The 21,202-nt window shown below is 41.7% G+C and overlaps 1 protein-coding gene across 2 annotated transcripts in view; it reads left to right on the top strand.

Annotated features, from left to right (window-relative positions):
* The window catches only part of SLC2A13 (solute carrier family 2 (facilitated glucose transporter), member 13), a 155,410-nt gene extending 134,596 nt beyond the window's left edge, over positions 1 to 20,814 (top strand). Inside the window, exons 8-11 of one of the 2 annotated variants that reach the window (XM_014963998.1) lie at positions 15,200 to 15,321; positions 15,454 to 15,606; positions 16,736 to 16,864; positions 19,507 to 20,814. In XM_014963998.1, the coding sequence (XP_014819484.1) occupies positions 15,200 to 15,321; positions 15,454 to 15,606; positions 16,736 to 16,864; positions 19,507 to 19,526 (424 nt within the window). In that variant the 3' untranslated portion in view covers positions 19,527 to 20,814. Of the gene's footprint in view, positions 1 to 15,199; positions 15,322 to 15,453; positions 15,607 to 16,735; positions 18,731 to 19,506 lie in introns of those variants that run through there. The other variant, XM_014963997.1, reaches the window with a different exon arrangement.
* Positions 20,815 to 21,202: the final 388 nt, after the last annotated feature.

Genomic DNA, 21,202 nt, shown 5'->3' with positions numbered 1-21,202 from the left:
CTTATTTTAACTCAGCTCATCGCCTAGTACAGGCTGGGAAATGGGCAGTCTGCTACACGCCAGGTCGTACTTCTGAACAGCAGCATTTGGGGCTTTTCTTCTTACATGCGGGATGTATAGACTTCCCTTTTTTCCTGTAGCTTTGCACAGCTGTCACATTAGCTTTGCATAGATGATAATGAGAGATGAGTTTGAGGCTCTGCATGATTATTTAGTTCTTCAGACCTGTGATTCAGATGATGTATGTTCCCATTTAACATGCTTTCTTGGCAAAATAACTATTGTTAAAAAGCACTTATTTATGTAAAGTTCTTTTTAGTTGTCAGAGGCCATGCAAAATAGATGATTACTTTGATTTCTGCTGAGTCCTAGTACTGCCAGATCCCAAACTTTGAGTTTCATGTAACAATGAAGACTTTGGTACCCAATGTTTATAAATGTCATAAGCTAGAGACAGTATAACTGCTTATCATTTCTGTATTTTATAGAATTCCTTAGATTTGGCATAGGTATTGCACCTGCAGGCACAAATCAAAGCAGAGCGACACTCTCTGTTAAGTGCTCATTCTCACAAATCAGGTGTGAAATAATTATCTTGTTGTAAGTGGTCTTAGAGTATTATTTAAATGTCCTTGGGGCTCCATTTCCAGTTATGACGTTAATGATTTTCAGTGAATTTTAGGGCTGACAGCGGAGGAATCATTCTTTGGATGGCTCTGCTGGTTGATTTATTTCAGAGCCTCCCCGGTACAGCTTGTGTGGGCAGGGATGTGGTGCTTCATTCCTCTTCTGAAGCACCAGTTTCTCTGAGCTTTTTAGGGCCTGAGCTTTTTAGGGCAGAGCTATTGCCACCTACTGGAATCAGGGAAAAACTCCGTTTTAAAAATACTCTTCTGTCATCTATTTAAAACAATGAACGCAAGATCTCAAATTTTTCATCTGAAGAGATTCCAGTTGTAACGGCAGAAAGACAGTTGCTGGCTATAGTTAAAATGTGATATTTGAGTCTAAATTGCTGTTACAGAAATGTAATGTACAGTACAGCTCAGTACTTCAGATGGAAGGTTATTGTTAGAACTATTAAAATATAAACTTCCTATGTATGTCAATAGCGAGAAATTAAAAAGAGCAGGGAAGCACTCAAAAGGTATGCTAATACACGTCACACTGATCTATATTTTAAACTCCTTGTCCTTATGGGTTTTTCTGTCTCAGGTTCAGCGAAAAAAGGAAATTCAGAAAATTATTTTTAACCCCCCGCGCTTCTCTTTTGATTTCAGTGGAAGTTTCAGAAGGATAAATATTTTACTGTTTCTTCACTTCCCATTCAAATATTTGGTTGATTCTGACTTCAAGATGTTATCAGCTCCAGGGAAGAATCACTGCAGCGGAGTGCCAGTTTGTCAGGCTGTGTGCGAGGCAGGGACCGCTGCGTGGCACAAGCGGTAAATGACCAGCCTTTAACATCTCAGCAGCGTGCGGGCACCAGCAGAGCCTCCCCGGGCTGCCCCCCGGGCACTCCGCTGGCCGGGCAGGCAGACTTTTGGGGCTGGAACTTGGCAAATGAGTTATTTGGAAGAGGAATTGTATCGGTGACGCTCACCCTTCACCCCCACGTCTGGTAACTTGGTGTAATTGTGTCACCGTGTCCCATCTGTGTTATGAGTTTGGGGTTTGGGTGGGATTTGCATTGTTTTTCTAAATTGAACTATAAAATCTTGCCACTCTCTACTAAGTTGATAGACCAGGTTTCAACCTAAGAGCATGTTTTTTTTACCATACTTTTCCATGTCTATGGGGTATCTTAAAGCAATTGAGGTTTTTTTTCTGTTTCTTTACTGTTTTCTGGAGTGTTTGGCAGCATTTGGAAAAACAAGATTGCAATGCTGAACTAGAATGTATTTTATTTGGAGACTGAACTTCCAGTCAATATTTCTGCTAAGTTACCTTCATCCTGAGTTACAGCAACCACCTTGGTTTCTTTGTCTTTGGTTTTTTTTAACCATGGGCTTAGAATTGCTTTTGGCAATTGTAACTCAAGTGACGCTTTTGAGATGCTGATGATGTTCCTTTGATAATGCTGCTGGCACATGGTGAACAGCACAAGCATCAGTGCAGGTTACCTGTAAGTGCAAGGAAGAATAAGAAGCCTCGGTGGAGGTTGTCTTGCTCAACTTCAGATGGCTCAAATTTTCACCTTGAGCTGTCTTGTAGTTTCTTGACTGATGGAGCAAAAGATGCTGTTCTTTATTGTTCCTTATTTGCTGCTGGCCTTCGCCTGTGTTATATAGAACAGACTTTGTTATGTCATGCCAGCAATTCTTGCACACTGTTCTGTTACTAATACTTTAATTAATATTGAAGTATTGATACTTGTTATCATGGAGCCCTACACTCAGGCCTTTCCAGCAGTGTTCCTTGAGGCAATCTGTGTTCATACACCATAGGAAAGAGGTGTCTCTTGGGAGAATTGATACTTCTGCAGTGAATAGGCAGCTGGTTGGTGTTTCTGTTGTAACAAAAGAACTTTATAAATGATAATTATTAAGTAAAATAAATATAAAATCAAGTGAAAAACCAAATTAGATTAAACATTAGGTAATTTATTTGATAAGTAAACTTGCATAAAACTCTAAAATGCTGCATTTGACGTAATAATTTTCAGACCAATCTGTTTCAGTAATATAGTTATTAAATATTACTGCTGCAAGGGGATACAATTGGAAAGACTAAATGCTTTAGATCTGGAAACAGAAGCTAGAAATTCTCAAGTAATTTGGCTGGAGACTAGTACTTCATCCATGAACTCTCAAAAACGTCAGAGCGGGGATGACCTGGAACTTCCTTGCGAAAACTCTGGGAGCAGCAGAACCGCTCCAGTCCAGGGGAAGACTCTGAGCTTCAGAGAGGGCTTTGCACAGCTGAAATACTTAATATGCTGGTCTGTCACAAAAGCTAAATGCCAGTCTGTCTTTAAGAAAAAATAGTTGAGTACTACATTTATGAGCATTTTTGTCTTGAAAGAGCTCAAACAGAATGAAGCCAGCCTGCAGGCACCTGCGAGGAATAGAGAGCAACCAAATCTGTCTGGTTTTTGGTGGAAAGCATTGTGTGGCACAGGTTAGCTCTGGGAGCCCCCCGGGGTGCCTGGTAGCCACTTTTCAGTTAACGCTCATCATTGAGATCCCCCAAAGGTTTGTCAGTCAGAAGAAATGGCCAAATTGTTAATGAGCACTCACTCCTTTCAGGGGAAAAAAGGGAGGCTGGCAATGACTGGGTGAAGGCACAGGTGTGTGTGCATGCTCACTGCTGAAGCTGGTTGTTCCAAAACAGAACTATTTGTGTATAACCACAGAAAAAACATTAAGCAAACTGTAAAGCACATTCTGGAGTCACAGGGAGTCCACGAGCCTTTCTCAACCCTGGTGGCTGCTGAGAGGGAAATAATAGCTCATTCTGTTTCCAGAATGCCTCTATGCTACCTTTGTGCTGGTCATCATGCAGAGAGAGCTTTGTGCTGGTGGTGGTTAAAATTTGTGAAATGGCATCTATTTCTGAGCAATTAAATACTCCCAGATGCCATTTCTTGCGAGGGCTTGCTGTGGGCCTGTGCCCAGGCTGTGGCACGAGAGGTTTCTTTTCATTTTGTGCTTGATTGCCGTGAGCAGGATTGAAGGGAGGATTTGCAGCAGTCACCGAGGTGGTGGTGGCAATAATTCTCTTGTCCCACCAACTGCTGTGCGTACAAGTCACGTCACTGAGCCACAGCCCCATCACACACGTCACATCTCCATCCAGACCTGCACATGAGTATGTGATACTTTAGGTGTTACAGCAGTGGGTCTTGCCCTCTACCACATCATGGTGTTTTTCCCCCTCTGCCTGGTAGAAAGCAGTATTTTTCTTATATTTCTTGGTACTGTAGTATTAAAATATCTATTCATCATGAAAAAGGCTTCAAGATCTTGGGCACTATCACCTCCATCATATTTACCCAAATTTCTAAACCTTCTTTGCTGATCTGCACCTCAGTGAAGTTCTTTGAGAGTTGATGATACTTGAAAGAAAGAATTGATGAAAACTACAGCATTTAACTGATTGAAATTTTTCAATATGAGAATCAGGACCAAACTATTTCTCTGTCTCTTACTGTATCTTGCCCCTTGTGAGGATTGGCTTAGACTTTTTGAAATACAGCACTGGAATCTGGGAGGCTTCATGGTTTGCTGATGGCACTCTACTAGAGCCCACCTCCGTTTATAAAGTGGTTGGAGTTCTCATGAACATCAGTAGTTTTGAAGCTGCAAAAAACCAGTAAAACCTCTCTTAAAAGAGGAACAAAAGAGGTAAAAGATTTCAGGTTAGTAAAGTTGTTCAAGGACATGAACAAATGAAGTTTCATGGTGAGAGGTGAAATTTCAGGGGACCAGCAGGCACAACCTCTTATAGAGGCACAAGTTTTAGCAGCAGGATATGCCTGTCGATAAAAGGGACAAACCCAGGGCTTATATGTGTATTAAGAGTATTTCAGTAAGGAATGTCAGATAATTTAGTGCTTGTGAAACATTGTGTGGTTATTTTTAGGTTTTTGAGATCAGGGCTTGTATTCTACAAATGAAAAAGCAGGAAAAATTGCCGGAGGTCTTGGTCTTTAAACTACACAGACGTAAGTTGTCTGTACACCATTGGAGTACATCCTTCAGAGGGGGAAAAAGGGCAGAAATCTTACATTGCCTGCTGTTGCCTTCTGAGCCTTACCTGAAATAGTGCACTCTTTCATTGCTGCTTTTTCTTTCATACCCTTTGTTAGTTTGTAAATACACAGAATGATCTTTAAAGCTGCAAAAATGTATTCCTGTGTCTTCTCATGAAAATATTTAGCAGATGTGGGCTTTGCTTCTCCTTTATTGTTACCTTGTGTAACTTTAACCTTGTATGACATCTACTTCCCGTGAAACTTTCTCTGATGTTTTGGAGAAATATTTTCTGGAACTAAATATCAACATATCAAGCTAATAAGTGAGTCATACTTTAAACTCTTCAGACTATATATTAAAAAATAATCTGTCTTCCTAAAAAAGAATTATCTTTAAACTATTTACTTAGTTTTACGAAGAATCTGTCCAGACATAATTACCAGATTGTACTCTTGTTTATTTATCGTATACACGGTATTTGATTCTCCATCTTAGAATTATCACTCACTGCTGTTGGTGTGACTGAATTTTACAGTTTCAAACCTTAAAGTAGTCTTCTGGGTATACATAATAAACTCATTTTTGTCATGGCTTCTTAACTTGAGAACACGGCATCTAGTTTTTACAGCTGTGATTTCAACCTGTGAACCCCTTAGTTGGGTGTTAGCCAAGTCATCTTCTGCTGGCTGTTTTTGAGTATAGTCTTAAACCTGGGTATAAATGGATATAGATTGGACCTCTGCACCCTGGGTTTGTGCTGTAACATATTTAGAGATTTGAGGGGTTTATTTAAATTATTTTTATAAGATGCCCATTTTCTTTAAATCTATACATAAATATTTTTTATAATCCCTTTCCAGAAAGCAATGCAAAAAGATCTTTTGTAACAAAACAAACAAAAAAAATATGATCTTTCTGTTGCTTTCTTTTTGCCTCTTGTCTCATTTCTTGGTTGAAAGTTGGGACAACTTTGAAGTTTTTCACCAAAAAAAAAAGAAGAAAGAAATAAGCCATATTCCTTCTTTTTTTTTTTTTTCTCACCTGAACAGCTAATTCCGTACCTGAAAGCATCCAATACTAAAAAGAAAAACAAAATACCATATTTTGAAACTGTGACCTATTGTCTAATGATTAAAGTAGTTAAAATGATCATAGGTAGAAATGCATGAAGGATAGTGATATTCAGCTGAAACGCTTATGCTCAAAACTAATTAAGATTTTGTATTTTGATCAGGTTCTAATTTGAATTCTGTCTATTAAAATTCTGTAGGTATGACTGCTAGTCGTTTGTTAAGTGAACAGATGATTATTTTTCATAGTTTTATGACCCCTCAGAAGTTTATGCATTATTAATATAATATTTGAATTATTTATGATTTGGTCATGATTATGAATTCATATTCTTTAATTACTACTGGTTAATTCTAATTTGTACTGGGGTATACCAAGTGGTCCAGTCAGGATCAGAATTAGGACTAGGATAGGACACTTCATGGACCACAGGGATGTCAGATGTTTCCTGACACTTTTATTACCATCTGATACTTTGGAAGAGTAGGAAGAAGCTTGAGAAGAATAATAAGTCCATCTATGTGTGGTGTGATTAAGTTAATTGTATGTCCTTTAATGAAAATCAGGCATTTGCTTATTTCTCCGCCCAGTTTTTAAGTCTGCTGTAGCTGGGACTGTTGCACATGTGTACCTAATGGGTGCTGTCAGCTGGTCTGAAATCTCAGATGGTTGGGCTTTGACCCTATGTATAAATGTTATTCTGCCTTTTCCTGGTTTGAGTCCATCTCAAGGTAAGAAGAGCATGAAAGACGGCAAGAGAAGCTTGTTGGACGGTGTTCTGGTAGTAGCAGAGATTTGTCTCTCTCCCTTCCTGCTGATATGATGAAAAATGAAGCTTGGAACACTTGCAGTGTGACAACAGAGTGGGAACCAATGGCCCGCAAGACTTGGAAGGCACCAATATAGGGTAAAAGAAGTCTAATGTAGTAGCAGGTGGACCTTTGAGAGGACAAGAATAGGATGTAACAGTATGAAGGAGAACCTTCAGTCTGGAAACAAGTCCAAAACTGAATGTTTTTCATTGGGAGATTAATGTAATCGCACAAAATCTGTTTGCTCAGACCCACAGCTAAAACATGTCCTCACTGGCACTGTCAGACAGCTGAGCTTCTTCCTTTGGCAAGAGATGCAGGAACTGTGTTGTCCACCCTTCAGAATCCACTAATATGTGGTTACAAAATTACTGAAACGTCCAGAAAGGCAAACAGTTAGGAACCCCTTTGATGTGATTAATATTGGAGAAGTATTTGTCATCGGGAAAAATTGCTCCTGTTTTCAATCATGTGGTAGTCTATTGCTCAGTCTATTCAGCCTGAATAACAGCTCCAGCAGTCTTTATTGGCAAATTTATTGGGCAAATTCAGATGCAGTTGCAAGGCTGAAATTTCTTAGTTTAGGAAAATGCAAGTGTTTGAATTCAGACTCTCTAAAGCTTTTTAGCTAAATAAATAATAATGTAAAACAAAAAATAATGTTCATCTGTGAACAGGTGGCCGGGAACAGAGGTAAATCAGAACAGTGCACTAAGTCTCATGCAGGTGTGCATTCTGGTGTGACTAAGAATCATAGAATCAGTTGGGTTGGAAAAGACCCATAAGACCATTGAATCCAGCCGTTTACCTCACACTGCCAAGCCCACCACTAAATCATGTCCCTAAGTGCCACATCTGCATGTCTTTTAAAAACCTCCGGGGATTGTGACTCAACCACTTCCCTGGGCAGCCTGTTCCAATGCTTGACATCCCTTTTGGTGAAGAAATTTTTCTTAATATCCAGTCTAAACCTCCCCTGGTGCAACTTGAGGCCGTTTCCTCTTGTCTTACAACTTCTAACTTGGGAGAAGAGACCAACCCCCACTTCACTACACCCTCCTTTCAGGTAGTTGTAGAGAGCGATAAGGTTTCCTCTCAGCCTCCTTTTCTCCTGACTAAACAACCCCAGCTCCCTCAGCCTCTCCTCATTAGATTTACTCTACAGACCCCTCACCAGGCTTCACTGCCCCTACCCGCTCCAGCACCTCCATGTTTTTTTTGTAGTGAGGGGCCCAAAACTGGACACAGTACTCAAGATGGGGCCTCACCTGTGCAGAGCACAGTGGGACAACCACTTCCTTAGTCCTACTCGCCATGCTGTTACTGATACAGGCCAGGATGTTGTTGGCTTTTTTGGCCACTGGGGCACACTGCTGGCTCGTTGCATGGGCTTGTTGTCACCCAAGTGAAGGACCTGGCACTTGACCTTGAGGCCTCATACCATTGGCCTCAGCCCATTGATCCAGCCTGTCCAGATCCCTCTACAAGCCTCTCGTTTTTTTTGTAGTGAGGGGCCCAAAACTGGACACAGTACTCAAGATGGGGCCTCACCTGTGCAGAGCACAGTGGGACAACCACTTCCTTAGTCCTACTCGCCATGCTGTTACTGATACAGGCCAGGATGTTGTTGGCTTTTTTGGCCACTGGGGCACACTGCTGGCTCGTTGCATGGGCTTGTTGTCACCCAAGTGAAGGACCTGGCACTTGGCCTTGAGGCCTCATACCATTGGCCTCAGCCCATTGATCCAGCCTGTCCAGATCCCTCTACAAGCCTTTCTACCCTCCAGTAGGTTGACACTCCCACCCAACTTGGTGTTGTCTGCAAACTTACTGAGGGTGCACTCGATCCCCTCGTCCAGATCATTAATAAAGATATTAAAGAGAACTGGCCTCAATATTGAGCCCTGGGGAACACCACTTGGGACTTACTGATACAGGCCAGGATGTTGTTGGCTTTTTTGGCCACTGGGGCACACTGCTGGCTCGTTGCATGGGCTTGTTGTCACCCAAGTGAAGGACCTGGCACTTGACCTTGAGGCCTCATACCATTGGCCTCAGCCCATTGATCCAGCCTGTCCAGATCCCTCTACAAGCCTCTCTACCCTCCAGTAGGTTGACACTCCCACCCAACTTGGTGTTGTCTGCAAACTTACTGAGGGTGCACTCGATCCCCTCGTCCAGATCATTAATAAAGATATTAAAGAGAACTGGCCTCAATATTGAGCCCTGGGGAACACCACTTGGGACTGACCACCAGCTGGATTTAACTCCATTCACCACAGCATCTTGGGCCTGGCCCTCCAGCTAGTTTTTAACCCAGCAAAGAGTATACCCATACAAGCATGGTGGAAAGCAGCTGTGTCTTAGAGATAGGTATTTTTATGAAGTAATTATTTCAGTAAGGTATTCTGCTCTGGTAAATTAATTATTAAGTAATTTTTTAATTTAATAGTGTGTATGAGCTATAGTGAAATATTCCTTGTAATTGATTTTAGGAGATTTTAGCAGTCTGTAGAGTCTCTGATTCTTTTATAAGAAAGAAGATAAAAGAGGGATGAGAATATAACAGCAGCAAAAGAAAAGATGCTCAGTGTGAATAATTGACAGTTATTTCTATATATGTTATGTGCTGCCTCCAAGCAGATCTGTAAGAAATGCTGATTTAAAAGTAAAACCTTATGAGAAAATCAGTTCTTACCCTACAGCACACAGCAGAGAAGGCATCTCTAAACTCTTTTAGCTTTGTAATGGGCAAAGCAGCCAAGGTTCTGGTGGTTTGGTGGTGGTTTTTTTTTAATGTATATTTGAATGTGTGCTTTTGGTTTCCCAGATGCAGAGTACAGAGTGCCGGTCTTTCAGCTTGAGGAGAATAATTTTCCGGTTGGTATTGTTCTAGCTCTGGTAGCTACTACTAAACTTACTTGGCGTGGAAAGTGTTGCATAGAGAAAGGAACTAGCTTTGTTTCTTTGGTTTGAGATTTTTTGAAATATTCTGGACAGCAGCAATTACTATAGCTGTTGTCCATTAACGTGCCCTGGTTTCTGTTCTTTGTGCGGGATATCACCCACGGCTCTATAGGTATAATGGACAGATCCTATAGCAGGGGGCCTCAGCGTGATAAAGACTATTTTTCAGTCATGTACAAGTGCATCAGCGATCTGCTGAGGTGCAATTTGCTTTCTTGCTGTGAACTAAACTATTTTTCCAAGTTTTTGAAGTGCATGCTAATATTTTAAAAACTCTGCCAGTTACAGCAAAAAGCTTCATTGAGTGTCCCAAAACGCGGCTGGTATTTTTATGTAATGAAGGTTAAGCGAAGTCTAGCTGAATACCATGAAATTTTATGGGTACATTTTTTCAAGGCTGCATCTGTTTGTTCTTTTCTGTTTTTTTCAATTGCCATCATCTGGCATAAGAAGCTTCATCTGCATATTTTTAGCAACATCTGGTTTAATGGATGAGTTATTTCCCTGTGTAAACTACAAAGTCAAAGTGGTAGATGCAAACTTCTCCAGAGAGGCGTGGAGCTACAGTGCATCTTCTCTGAGGCACAGAATCCAGTAGCTAGGGGACTGTGGGAAAGCTTAGGAAGTATTGATTCAGACATTAGTCGGGTTTAAATTAACTTGTTCGCCTTCAGGAAAGGCTTGTGCTTTGCTCAATACTTCAGATAGCATCTTACCATATCTATATATAAAAATTAAGCACTGGAAGGAGCAGAGATTTTTCTTTAAATCAGGATATACTGATTTACAGTTAAACTATACCTTATGGTTTCACTGGTTTCTATGGGTTGTGCTATTAGAGCTATTTTGAAGGTATATGGGTGGATTAGAGAGGTCACTTGATGGACAGGGCAGAGGTAGTTCCCAAAGTTCTCCTTAGTTACATGTCTGACTACCACTAAATTATTACACAGTTAATCTGGTACTGTGTTAAGTTCTGTCCTTTAAGTAATTTAAAGATAGTTAGGGGTCTGTTCAGACAACTAAATATCTTTAGCAGAAAAAGAGAGGCTAGAAGTTGTGAGAACTAATGCGAATGTCAAGGTCCAGATTCTTCCACAGGATGAGTAATTGCTTGTGGATAAATAATCTTAGTTGTTCCCAAACATCTTCTGCAAAAACCTTTCTTGGTCCAAAGAGTAGCTAGCTTTGGTTCTCTATCCCTCCATGACCAGGCTTCAGGTGAAAAGATGAGTCAATAAGTTTGACATAAATTTGTATTATTCATTTGGATTGGCATGATATAAAACTCAGCACTCTACACAGAAGACTTTAAAATTATCTTTAAAGGAGTTTTTTAAAAATCCGATATATTTGTTTTACACCAGAGACTGAGTTGGTAGATTGTAGATTATCATCATCTTGATAAGCCAGACACAGAAGTCTGGCACAGGAGCAGTTCTTAAATAGCTTTACTCTTGTTAGAACGAAGAAATGGGGTATCAGTGAAACTGTGAATTAGGTCTAAAATCTTTCTATACCATCTTTATCTCAGAGCAGAATGTGTCATTTTGAAATATGCCTATTCTAACAAGCGTTTTAAGGAGATGAATGATCATATTGGGTGATTTTTCTTTAAAAGTAATTTATTTCCTTAGCCTGATTTGATTTGAATTTTGACCTTTTAAGACTTTTGATCTAAATCCGTTTAAGATGCTTCTGAAGGGCTTAAAAGACAATGAGAAGTCAGCAGCTTTCATATTAAAAATATACGTACTGTTCAGAACGAAACATTTAATTCCCACAAAAGCCGTATCTTTAGGGCTACACAGTCCTCACTCTGCAGCAAAGCAAAAATTAAGGGATATTTGAGGAGAAAATCAGCTGGGTCTGTCTTGTGCTGTGCTCACTTGCCTGTGCCGTGCACTGCCTAGCCATTCCCCATCCGTGAGTTTCAGTGTTGTGCTTGAGGATTATTCTACAGCCAAATTGGCTCAAGTATTAGGAAAATTTAGATTGATTATCAAGGAAATGGTCTCACCTTGTTTCATCCTCTCATCATTAGCAGTAACATTTTAGACCACCCACGCCAGCTCGTCTTCTTTTACCTTCTTTTCCCTTCTTTTATGTGCCATATGAAGGTAATTTAAGGAGGTGTGGAGCAAAGCTTTAGATCTTCTGAACTACAGACCATATCTGATAAAGGATGGATTCTGTGATTATGGAACCATATAATGCCTGTAATTTAGAAATCTACTGCTGTTCTGATTTATTTCCAGTCAGTTGAATTGTTGGCATCAGTCGTTGGAATGTCAGGTTTTCACTAATTAGAACAGATGTGTGTCTTAAATTATCTGTGGAAAATACGTAACGAAAGAAATTCACCGTAAAGATTTTTTTCTATGATGTTTTCACTTTGGCAGTAATTTCAGAGGAAATGATGTGGTGTGTCTTCACTGTTTATACTGATATGACTATTACCCAGCGTACTGGTATTTACAGCCTCTCTGCACTGGTACCCGACTGCATCATTTCACTTGTAAGCCATTTACAGGGCATTTTCCTCGGTGCATTTCAGCGATGGGGAGCTGCTGGGCCACTTTCTACCACAGATGCTCCCTTTGTGCAGGACAAAATTCAGAATTGTATCTGGTAACGCATTATATGTAATTATTAATATATTCTTCAGCAAAATAGTAGGTCTTGTAGAAATAGTAGCATAGCAGTAGAATTAGCACAGTAGCAGCTTGAACAAATCCCCAGCCTTGAAAGGGTGTTATTTTTGAACGGACCCAGCACTGCAAGGTGCCAGCAAATGCAGATATCTGTGTTTTTACTCTGTGTACCAGGCTGGGTTACTCCTGAAGGATAAGCAAAGCACAGTTTATTAATTCAAGGTTGCTGCTAAGTCTAGTCTCGAGCGCTATTTTTCCTGTTTCAATGCACTGAGTCTGCTCTCTTGCTACAGAATTTCCTCTTAGTTACGGGCAGAGGGCGGGGAATAGATGAGTGGCTTCAGCCACAGAAGGCTTTGGAGACATCTGGTTTTCCTTCGTATCGTTTGTGTTTCACTCTGTCAAAAGTAGGACGCATCTGAGGAAAAATGGTAGGGAAAGGAAACATCCAGACCTCCCAGCAGTTGTGTCTGTATGAATCAGCAGGTTGGTTTGTGCTGATGGGGATGGGTGCGAGATAATAAAACCAGTATGTCTTTGTTTACAGTAGTGTTGGAGAGAAAGCATAAGGCTCCTCTCTGAGGAGCTGCAGATCTGGCTGGGCCAAATGGAGAGACCAGTCTCAGCATCAAGATGTTTTAAAATGCTAATCAGCTTGTATTCATTACCAAACACCTGCAAATGAAATTAGAGTAACAGTGAAAGAAGCAAACATGATGTTGTTAAAACAGTGTGAAACTGAGCAATCCTGGGATCTTGCAGTGGGGCAGACGCAGTGGGGCATCTACGTGGGGCTGAGCAGGAGGTGGCAATGGGATCACCCGCTGTTCAGTAATTAATCTTTCAAACACCATTTCCTTTACATGGAAGGAACTTCAGGTTTAAACACGTGGGTTATTCTCCAGTCCAGTTCATTTTTCTATACGTCTTGTACCTGGGACACAGCTCAAACCTGATTTAACCCACATGCGGTGAGGAGTACGTACAGTGGTAGGAAAGTGTCAGGGTGGACATTGACAGAGAATGATCCATATCTGGCACTCATAACATAGAAAAAGATGCTGACCTGAGCCATGAAAGAGCAAAGCAACAGAAGGAGCACAGGGTGATGCTTAGAAGCAAGACGAAGAAGTCATAAGGATGGCAGCAGCATTTTTGGCTGAGAAAAGGTGAAAAATCTCTGTCATGGAAGCTGCTGGTGGCTTAGGCTGATGGTGCTCCAGTGGCCATGCAGCAGCCGAGGCCATGGGTGTTTTGTATCCATGCATGAGGAACATATCTTTGAGAGGGATGTTCAGTTGGTCTATTTTCTATGTGTTTTTCACCTCAAGGCTGAAAGTGAACCTGTGCGTGCTGGCTGAGATGGGCTTTCTGGGGGAGCTCGGCACAGCAGGGTGGGAGGGTACACACCGGCACCGGCTGCTTTGCTGGCAGCACATCACGGGCTCGGCATTTCTCCGGGGAGCACTGGCTCCACTTGGTCAGGTGCTGCTCGAGGACAAGGTGGAACTGCAAATCTTACAGCTTTCTGCCATTGAGGCAGCATTAAGGGTTGGCTGGGGTTTCAGAAGTGCTTTTTTCCAGTATTTGTTGGGATAACCTCTCTCTTCTAAATGAATTTGAACTTTGGATTTCCAGCTGTCCTGACATTGGATTTGGGACTTAGTAGTGTTATCTTGCTATAAATACTGTCCTGTTAGTACGTCTGTGCCAAGATAAGGAAGGTTTCTGCCCCAGGAGCGGTGTTGGGTTGGCCATCGGTGCTAAGCACATTCCTGTTCCACCTGGGGCGGGCTGGTTGTTTCTTAACAGAAAAGTTAGAGGAGAACTGTTTTGTTGGAACTTTTTTTTGAGTGTCAACGGCAATGGTGGTAGATCCTCTGAAACATTTCAGGGTGTCTGTTGCTCCACCACCTTCTTGCCCACTGTCACCTGTTGCCGGCATCTTCATTCTGGTTTGCCTACTGTCAGGAGGGTCGTATCTTTCACGTAAGCACTCAGCTGATCTGGAAATTGTAATCCAGGCAGATGGTCAGCTCTCTGAGAAGAAATCTGGGATTTCTTCTCTTCAAGTAAAAAATGTTGGCATATGAAAGAGTGGTGTCTGCTGAAGTCTCTTCTCCCCAAAAGTACATGGTTTTTCAACTGTAGCAATTGATGTGGCTGCAGCTGAGAAGTTTCTCTAGGTACAGTTATGAATTCTTGTCCCTTTAAACAGATGCTAATTTTTAAAAAAATATAACAAAAAATAAAGTTGCTGGTATTCCTTAAAAATTTATTATATGGTTTGCAGTCAGATGGGAATACCTGATTTTATATCTGTTCCTTGAAATATGTAATTTCCACATAGTCCTTGGAATAAAGACACTTTTTCTTTCAGGAGCTCAGGCACAGTTTACCTCTGGTCTGATTCTTATTTTTACTGTCTAAGCAGAAATGCTACCTTCTTCTAAATTATTTCACTGCATAGAAAAAGAAGTATATGCCTCTTCCTCATATCTCCACTTGACCTTGGCACACTCCATAGGCATTACTGATCACACCCAAAGCATGTAGCATATAGTTAGGTCATCAATGAGGTAAGAATTAACTTCCATTTGACTTTCAATCCTTGCGTGCAGCATCTGTAGCTCAAAGTCCTGCTGCCACAGCCCTTTTTGCACTGTGTGATATTCATCCGAATGGTCTTCTTGGCTTTGGTGTGACCACTTGCGTAGTAAAGACTATTCATTTGAAGAAGTTCTGTAGATAAAAGGCAAGTGTTTAAATTCAGGATTGTTCTGCTGGATACTCTTCCTAAGACCAGGCTTGGGAAAAAGCACATTTCTGAATGTAGGACCTGGCTCAAAGACCTTGATAAATTAACAGGGATGGAACTTTTTCACCTTAATTTTACGTTTGTCAGCTTTTCATAAGACATTATGTACCGTGTTTATATTGAGATGTCACCCATTTCCCTGAAAATTCTCTAATACTAAGTTTTATTGTTGTATTTCAGGTGTTCAAACGAAACAGTATTCAAAAAGGAAGATTTGTTCTGGGCATACAATTTCTGCCCCACTCCATACTCTTGGACAGCACTTCTGGGCCTTATTTTATACTTGGTTTTCTTTGCACCTGGTAAGCAAACGTTTGTTTATCCATATAAGTTAAAAAATTGTAAAGGTAAAATGTTGAATAGTGAGGCTACATATTAAACTTATTTTCAGTCCGGCCATTAGACTGAGATTGATCTTTATTTCTTATTCTTAGGGATGGGTCCTATGCCCTGGACTGTCAATTCTGAAATTTACCCACTTTGGGCTAGAAGTACAGGAAACGCGTGTTCCTCTGGAGTCAACTGGGTTTTCAACGTGCTGGTGTCACTGACATTTCTGCATACGGCCGAATATCTGACGTACTATGGTAAGAAGCAGCACGCATCCCCGTGGGCAGCACTGCCATCGGCGCACAGCTTTTCTCCTGATTCTGGGTCACTTGGTTTTGCCATGAAATGTCAACTGTGAATGCAGTGTTCTCAACCCACCGTGGTTTAGTAAGACTAGAGGCCTGACAGGACCTGCCTGGATCTGTTTGGTCCAGCTTTCATAAGAAACATTTCTTTCTGTCCTTCACTGAGAGCTAGGACAGCTGATTAAAACGGGGAAGCTGGAAAAAACCCACTTTTGACTTAGTGAAATATGCTGATTCCCACTTAAGGAGATGGCATCTGCAATTTTTCAGTTTATGATGGCATCTGAGGCCAATATCAGATGGTCCTTGCAGAAATAGCTGTGTCAGATGCTACTGCCCCACTCCCAGCTGTTGATTAAGTTCTGTCTGCTGGAGCCTGCGGAGAGTTTGTCAGATTACTGCTCAGCCACTCCAGTACCAGTAATTTAAATTGCATTAAGCTGCTCGGGAGCTGATGTGACCTTCACATCGTTACTAGTGCAGAGCCTTTCAGCTCCACTTGTCATTCCTTTGAGTCATCAGTCTAGAAACACATGGCAGGTAAATGTTTGTTGGTCCTTTGGTAAGGACCTCTGCCCCCCTAGGTAAGGTGGTGGTTCTTAATCGCTGCTAATTGTCTCTGCAGAGAACTTCTAAATAATAACTAGGTGTAAGAGTCATAAGCATAATTTTAATCCTGTTTCTTTTTTGCCAAAGTTTCTTATTCTGAGGGATTGTCTTAGCGTGTCCTTCGCTGTTAAGATAAACTAAGAAAGTTCTTGCCTTTCGTGTTTGCTTTTCTTTATTGGATATGCAACCGTTTCATCGCTGTTTATTTTAACAGCACAATGACTTGTGCAAAAGTGATGTGTATTATCTTCCACATGAAATGAAATTGCTTTTGTTAATTTACTCCTTTGTGGAGCGGTGCAATAAAGTGGCCTTCTCCTACACCCACGGCCCCGCAGCTCGTTATTTTAACGATGCCGCTCCAACCGCTGCTTTTATATGCCCTCCTTTGATATCTGCAGCCACTGCTTCTGCCCTCCCTCTGCTCCAGAGCTTCTGTAACCGACTGGGCATATTATTTTTTACATTGCAGGAGCCTTCTTCCTCTACGCCGGGTTTGCTGCCTTGGGACTGGTTTTCATCTACGGCTGCCTTCCCGAGACTAAAGGGAAAAAACTAGAGGAAATTGAATCTTTGTTTGAAAACAGGCTATGTACATGTGGTATGTCAGATTCTGATGAAGGGAGGTATATCGAGTATATTCGGGTGAAGGGAAGTAATTACCATCTTTCTGACAATGATGCTTCTGATGTGGAATAATTTTCAGCTGCTGATGTATTTAATCATTTAAAAGCCTTCTGGGGGAAAAGCAGCTCTCTGATGACCTCACTGCCCTGCTTCTGGTCTGGTTCTCCTTTCTACTGTCTAGCTAAAAATGCCTTCACATTCAAAAATGCTCCACTGGGGAGGAAAATTGGTATGCTAGTGTTTTCTTGATAACTAAAAGCAATGGCTTCCAAACAAGATTGAATTCCATGATTATGTGAATTCACCAGGTGTGCATGACACTGCACCGTCCCAGGGTGTACAGTAGGGTGTCCTGTACCAGATGGATACAGAAGGCTATCCTAGATGGTCAGTGGTTGTCCTTACCTTCAATACTGACAAAAAATGAAATAATAGAGTAGCTAATCGGAAAGCAGCCAACATCTGTCAGATCCCCATCCCATAGCAGCCTAGGAAATAGCTCTGCTGTGCAGTACAACGAATGACGAATGCATAAGCTGCTGTAACGGCAGCCATTTAAAAGGTTTAACCGATTAGGAAAATAGAAATATCCGCCATATCTATCAGAGGGAACATTTTCCCAAATTTGCCCTAAGAGAATTTCCATTTTTATTTATTTGAGATGAGTGAGAGAGCCATAGTCACCTGGGTGGAGGGTCGCTAGGGTGGCGTACGTCTGTGTTACAGTGGGTTGTCTACCCAACTGCTGCTCTCGAGCACACACTACAGTCAAGAGTTGGTGTTTGTGAGAAAACTGCCAAAATTAGCTACCCAACAATGGGAAAGCAGAACTAAGTATGTGGCCACACGTACAAATGAACCAGTATATATTGTTAGCTACAGTGTAGAGGCTTCAGTTAGCTGGGAAAAAATATTTTTGTTTACTTTTTTTGCTTTTGAATGTTAGGGTTTGTGCCTACTTTTGAATACAAAATATCATTAGCTAAAGGAAAGAAAAGGAGGGGAGAGGTCTTGTGCTGCGAAATGCACAGTGGTCATCCCTCCTGCGCCTTTTGCTTCTGAATAATCATGTTGCCTTCAGTTTGTCTTCGTATGTGCAGAGCACATGAACCCCAGCACGTTTTTCCTTCAAATGCCCTTAGTCAACCAGTGTCTTTCTGGATCTAAAGAGAAATATTAGCAATGGGCAGACGCCTACATCTCATTAATTGCCTTACCGAAGCATTGCAAAACTGTCAAGAAAATGTCAGGCACAAAAATCAACTTGGCTGCCTTTAGCCTGGTAATGAAAATATGAATGCTATTTTATTCACCTGCTATGATTGCTTGCCTTGGCAAATTGAATTTTATGCAGCTACATAAAAATATTAAGTTATTTTTTTCCTTGCCCTGTCCTCACTGCTTTATGTCTTCAGAGATAGGAGTTTGAAAGCATCAACAATTCAAATTCTTATCTTTGAAACATTTGCTTCATGAAAGAATGTGGAAAACCTCCTCTGCCTGTGGGCTGCCCCCCATTTAATTGGTAAAAGTACATTTATTTTTCATTGTGTAAAGATTAAAGTTTTATAGATTTGCTTTGTGGGCCTTTTTGGGTTGAACAATATTTTGAATGTAGGATTAGTATCAAAACTGAGACTGGACATTTGTTACTAAATTATTTTTATTTGATAACATGGGGTTTTGTTGTAAAGAAGCCTGCCATTATGTTATCTGCCATTATGCTGATCTTCTGGGGGGGAATTCTTAATCTCCAATTATTGAACTTCAGCGATTGGGTATATTTTGCATTGTTTTCTTTTTTACTTCATTAATCAAAGAAACATTTTTGGAAAGAAAACATTTTAAAGCATCCTTTTGTGACTTGACTGGGACTAAAAGGGAAAAGCATAGCGGGCAGAGGGAATTTCAAACAAATCATTGAGAAGAGCGGCCCGACCTTGAATATCTCCTTGCGCTGTGAGAGGGGGGATTCTCACGCCTTCCGTCTTGCCTCCCCTTTAAGGGCACAATATTTTTATGCTTGAAAGCACCAGCTGGTGGAAATGCTCAGGTCTCCAGACCTATCTACCAATGCACCTGCCGTGGGATGCCTCCTTAGGCTGTCACCTCTTAGAAACCTTCACCGAAGGTGCAGTACCTGAAATGAGAAAAAGGGATACTTGGCACAGAAGAGAACAAAATAATTCTAAGGGCAAACTGCTTTCTTCCTGAAACCAAACAATGTGTGTTTGAAGACCCTTCTTTGGAAGAGTGTTGTTCCCCAGAAGAGCGTGTGAATAGGTGTGTAGTGCCCAACCCGTGCGTACGTGGCTGACAGGTTTAAGTGGGCATTTACTGGCTTTTGAGAACAGGCACTTGTGGTTCTGAGCCCCCCAAAAGAATGAGCCCACCCTCACGGATGCACCTCTGAACGTCCCCTGGCTCGGCACGTTTTGCTGGAGCCGGGTGTGAGCCAGGGAGGGTGTCCCTGCCCCGGCGCAACGATGGTGATGACCTTGCACTTCATTGCACGTGTGTCCACAGGTGGAGGAAACCTCTGCGTTCATTGGGCATAACCAAAGCGGGGTCGCTGGAACGATGGCTGTCACCAGATCAGCCTCTTTTGTTTTGCAGGCAGCGCTGGGGCTTTTTAGCAGCAGCAGAAGACCATCTCTCTCTGCCAGCCTTCTTTCACCGACCTCCTCCAAAGCGGCGCTCAGCTGCGTGTCGCACTGGGCTCCTTTGCTCACGCAACACCTTCGGTCCTACTGAAAGCACTTTTCTGAAGGTTTGCGTCCCGCACCCTTTTTCTTGAGGCAAAACGATTGAAACACGGGCATTTTTACCCATCGTTGCTACTGGCTGGGAGGGTGCAAAAATATATCAGCTTCTTCGTTGTCACTCCCCCGTCCCCACCCACAGAGAGTTGGGTTTAAGTCTTCCTTTTAGGGTTGCTTTACATCAGGATCACATTCCGTACTTTAGAAACACTGAACCTAGTACTAAGGTTCAATCATGGGGAATAAAAGTGAGATCAAATACTTGAAATTAATCTTACACAATTAGGGTTTTATTTTTAGAATCTTTGAACGTTTATAATGTATGAAGAAAATTAAATAAATGTTTCTATTTTGCAAAGATTTTTTATATTTGTGCATATTTTAAGTTTGAAGATATTTTTTGCTAAGGGTAGACCTAGTAACATTCCAGATAAAAGATTAAAAATACAGTGTAGCTGAATAATTTCTTATGACAGGATTTTAATTTATAAAGTAGCATAAATAGTATGTCTAAGCACAATATCGTTTTATGGAAAGCTTTCTGCAGAAGATGTGAAATGGTTTCTTCACAGGGACTGCACACTTAATTCAGGTATTCTGTGCATCGGGAACGCTAGAGTAATGCTGCTGGTAGAGCAGGGCACAAATTACGCACAGCAATTTGAGATATTTTAATTTGGATCAATCCACTGACTCTGCACGTTTTGGTCTAAGAGCAAGTATAACTGAAACAAGTCCTGATGCATTTTTAATCTTTTTAAATTTAATTCACAGGTAGTAGTTGCAAATCTAACGTGTTGGGGGAGTTGAGATAATTTGCCACTTGTTTCTTCCCCTTGTCGCTTTGTTGGTCAAGATCAGTTTTGAAGGAGAGAAGCAAACCTGGTTTGAAAATAGACGTAGAAGCAAAGCGAGGCCCCCGGGCTGGTTTGAGGGCTGGCACCGCATTGCTGCGTGTGCACCTCAGATAAACCACTCTCAGGGACGTTGCCGCCCTGTGAGCTGCAGGGACAGACCTGTCAGGAATTTTGGGACAAGAGAAGATGCATCCCAGGGGTCATTGTTCCAACACCGACTCGATTTTGCATGAGTTGGCAAATGCAGCGTTTCCGTGGTGTGGGAGTTAGGGTTGGGAGGGGAGAAGAAAGAAATGATGCATCAAAAGCCCCACGAAGATGCACCTCAGATAAACCACTCTCATGGACGTTGCCGCCCTGTGAGCTGCAGGGACAGACCTGTCAGGAATTTTGGGACAAGAGAAGATGCATCCCAGGGGTCATTGTTCCAACACCGACTCGATTTTGCATGAGTTGGCAAATGCAGCGTTTCCGTGGTGTGGGAGTTAGGGTTGGGAGGGGAGAAGAAAGAAATGATGCATCAAAAGCCCCACGAAGTCATGTCTCAGCAGAGGCGGTGTCGTAGCCAAGAGGAGCAGTCTCTGATTTCTCTCCCACATGGGAGAAATATGGTGGGACCAAGGGACTGTGCTTGGTCCCATGGACAGGAAGGGGGGCTGGCAGACTAAGGGGGAGGAAGCACACGAGTGCTCA

The sequence above is a fragment of the Calidris pugnax genome, unplaced genomic scaffold (genome assembly GCF_001431845.1).
Source record: "Calidris pugnax isolate Ruff unplaced genomic scaffold, ASM143184v1 scaffold44, whole genome shotgun sequence".
Classification (NCBI taxonomy): Eukaryota; Metazoa; Chordata; class Aves; order Charadriiformes; family Scolopacidae; genus Calidris; species Calidris pugnax.
The sequence above is the reverse complement of the archived record's forward strand: the minus strand, read 5'-3'. Positions and strand labels throughout refer to the sequence as shown.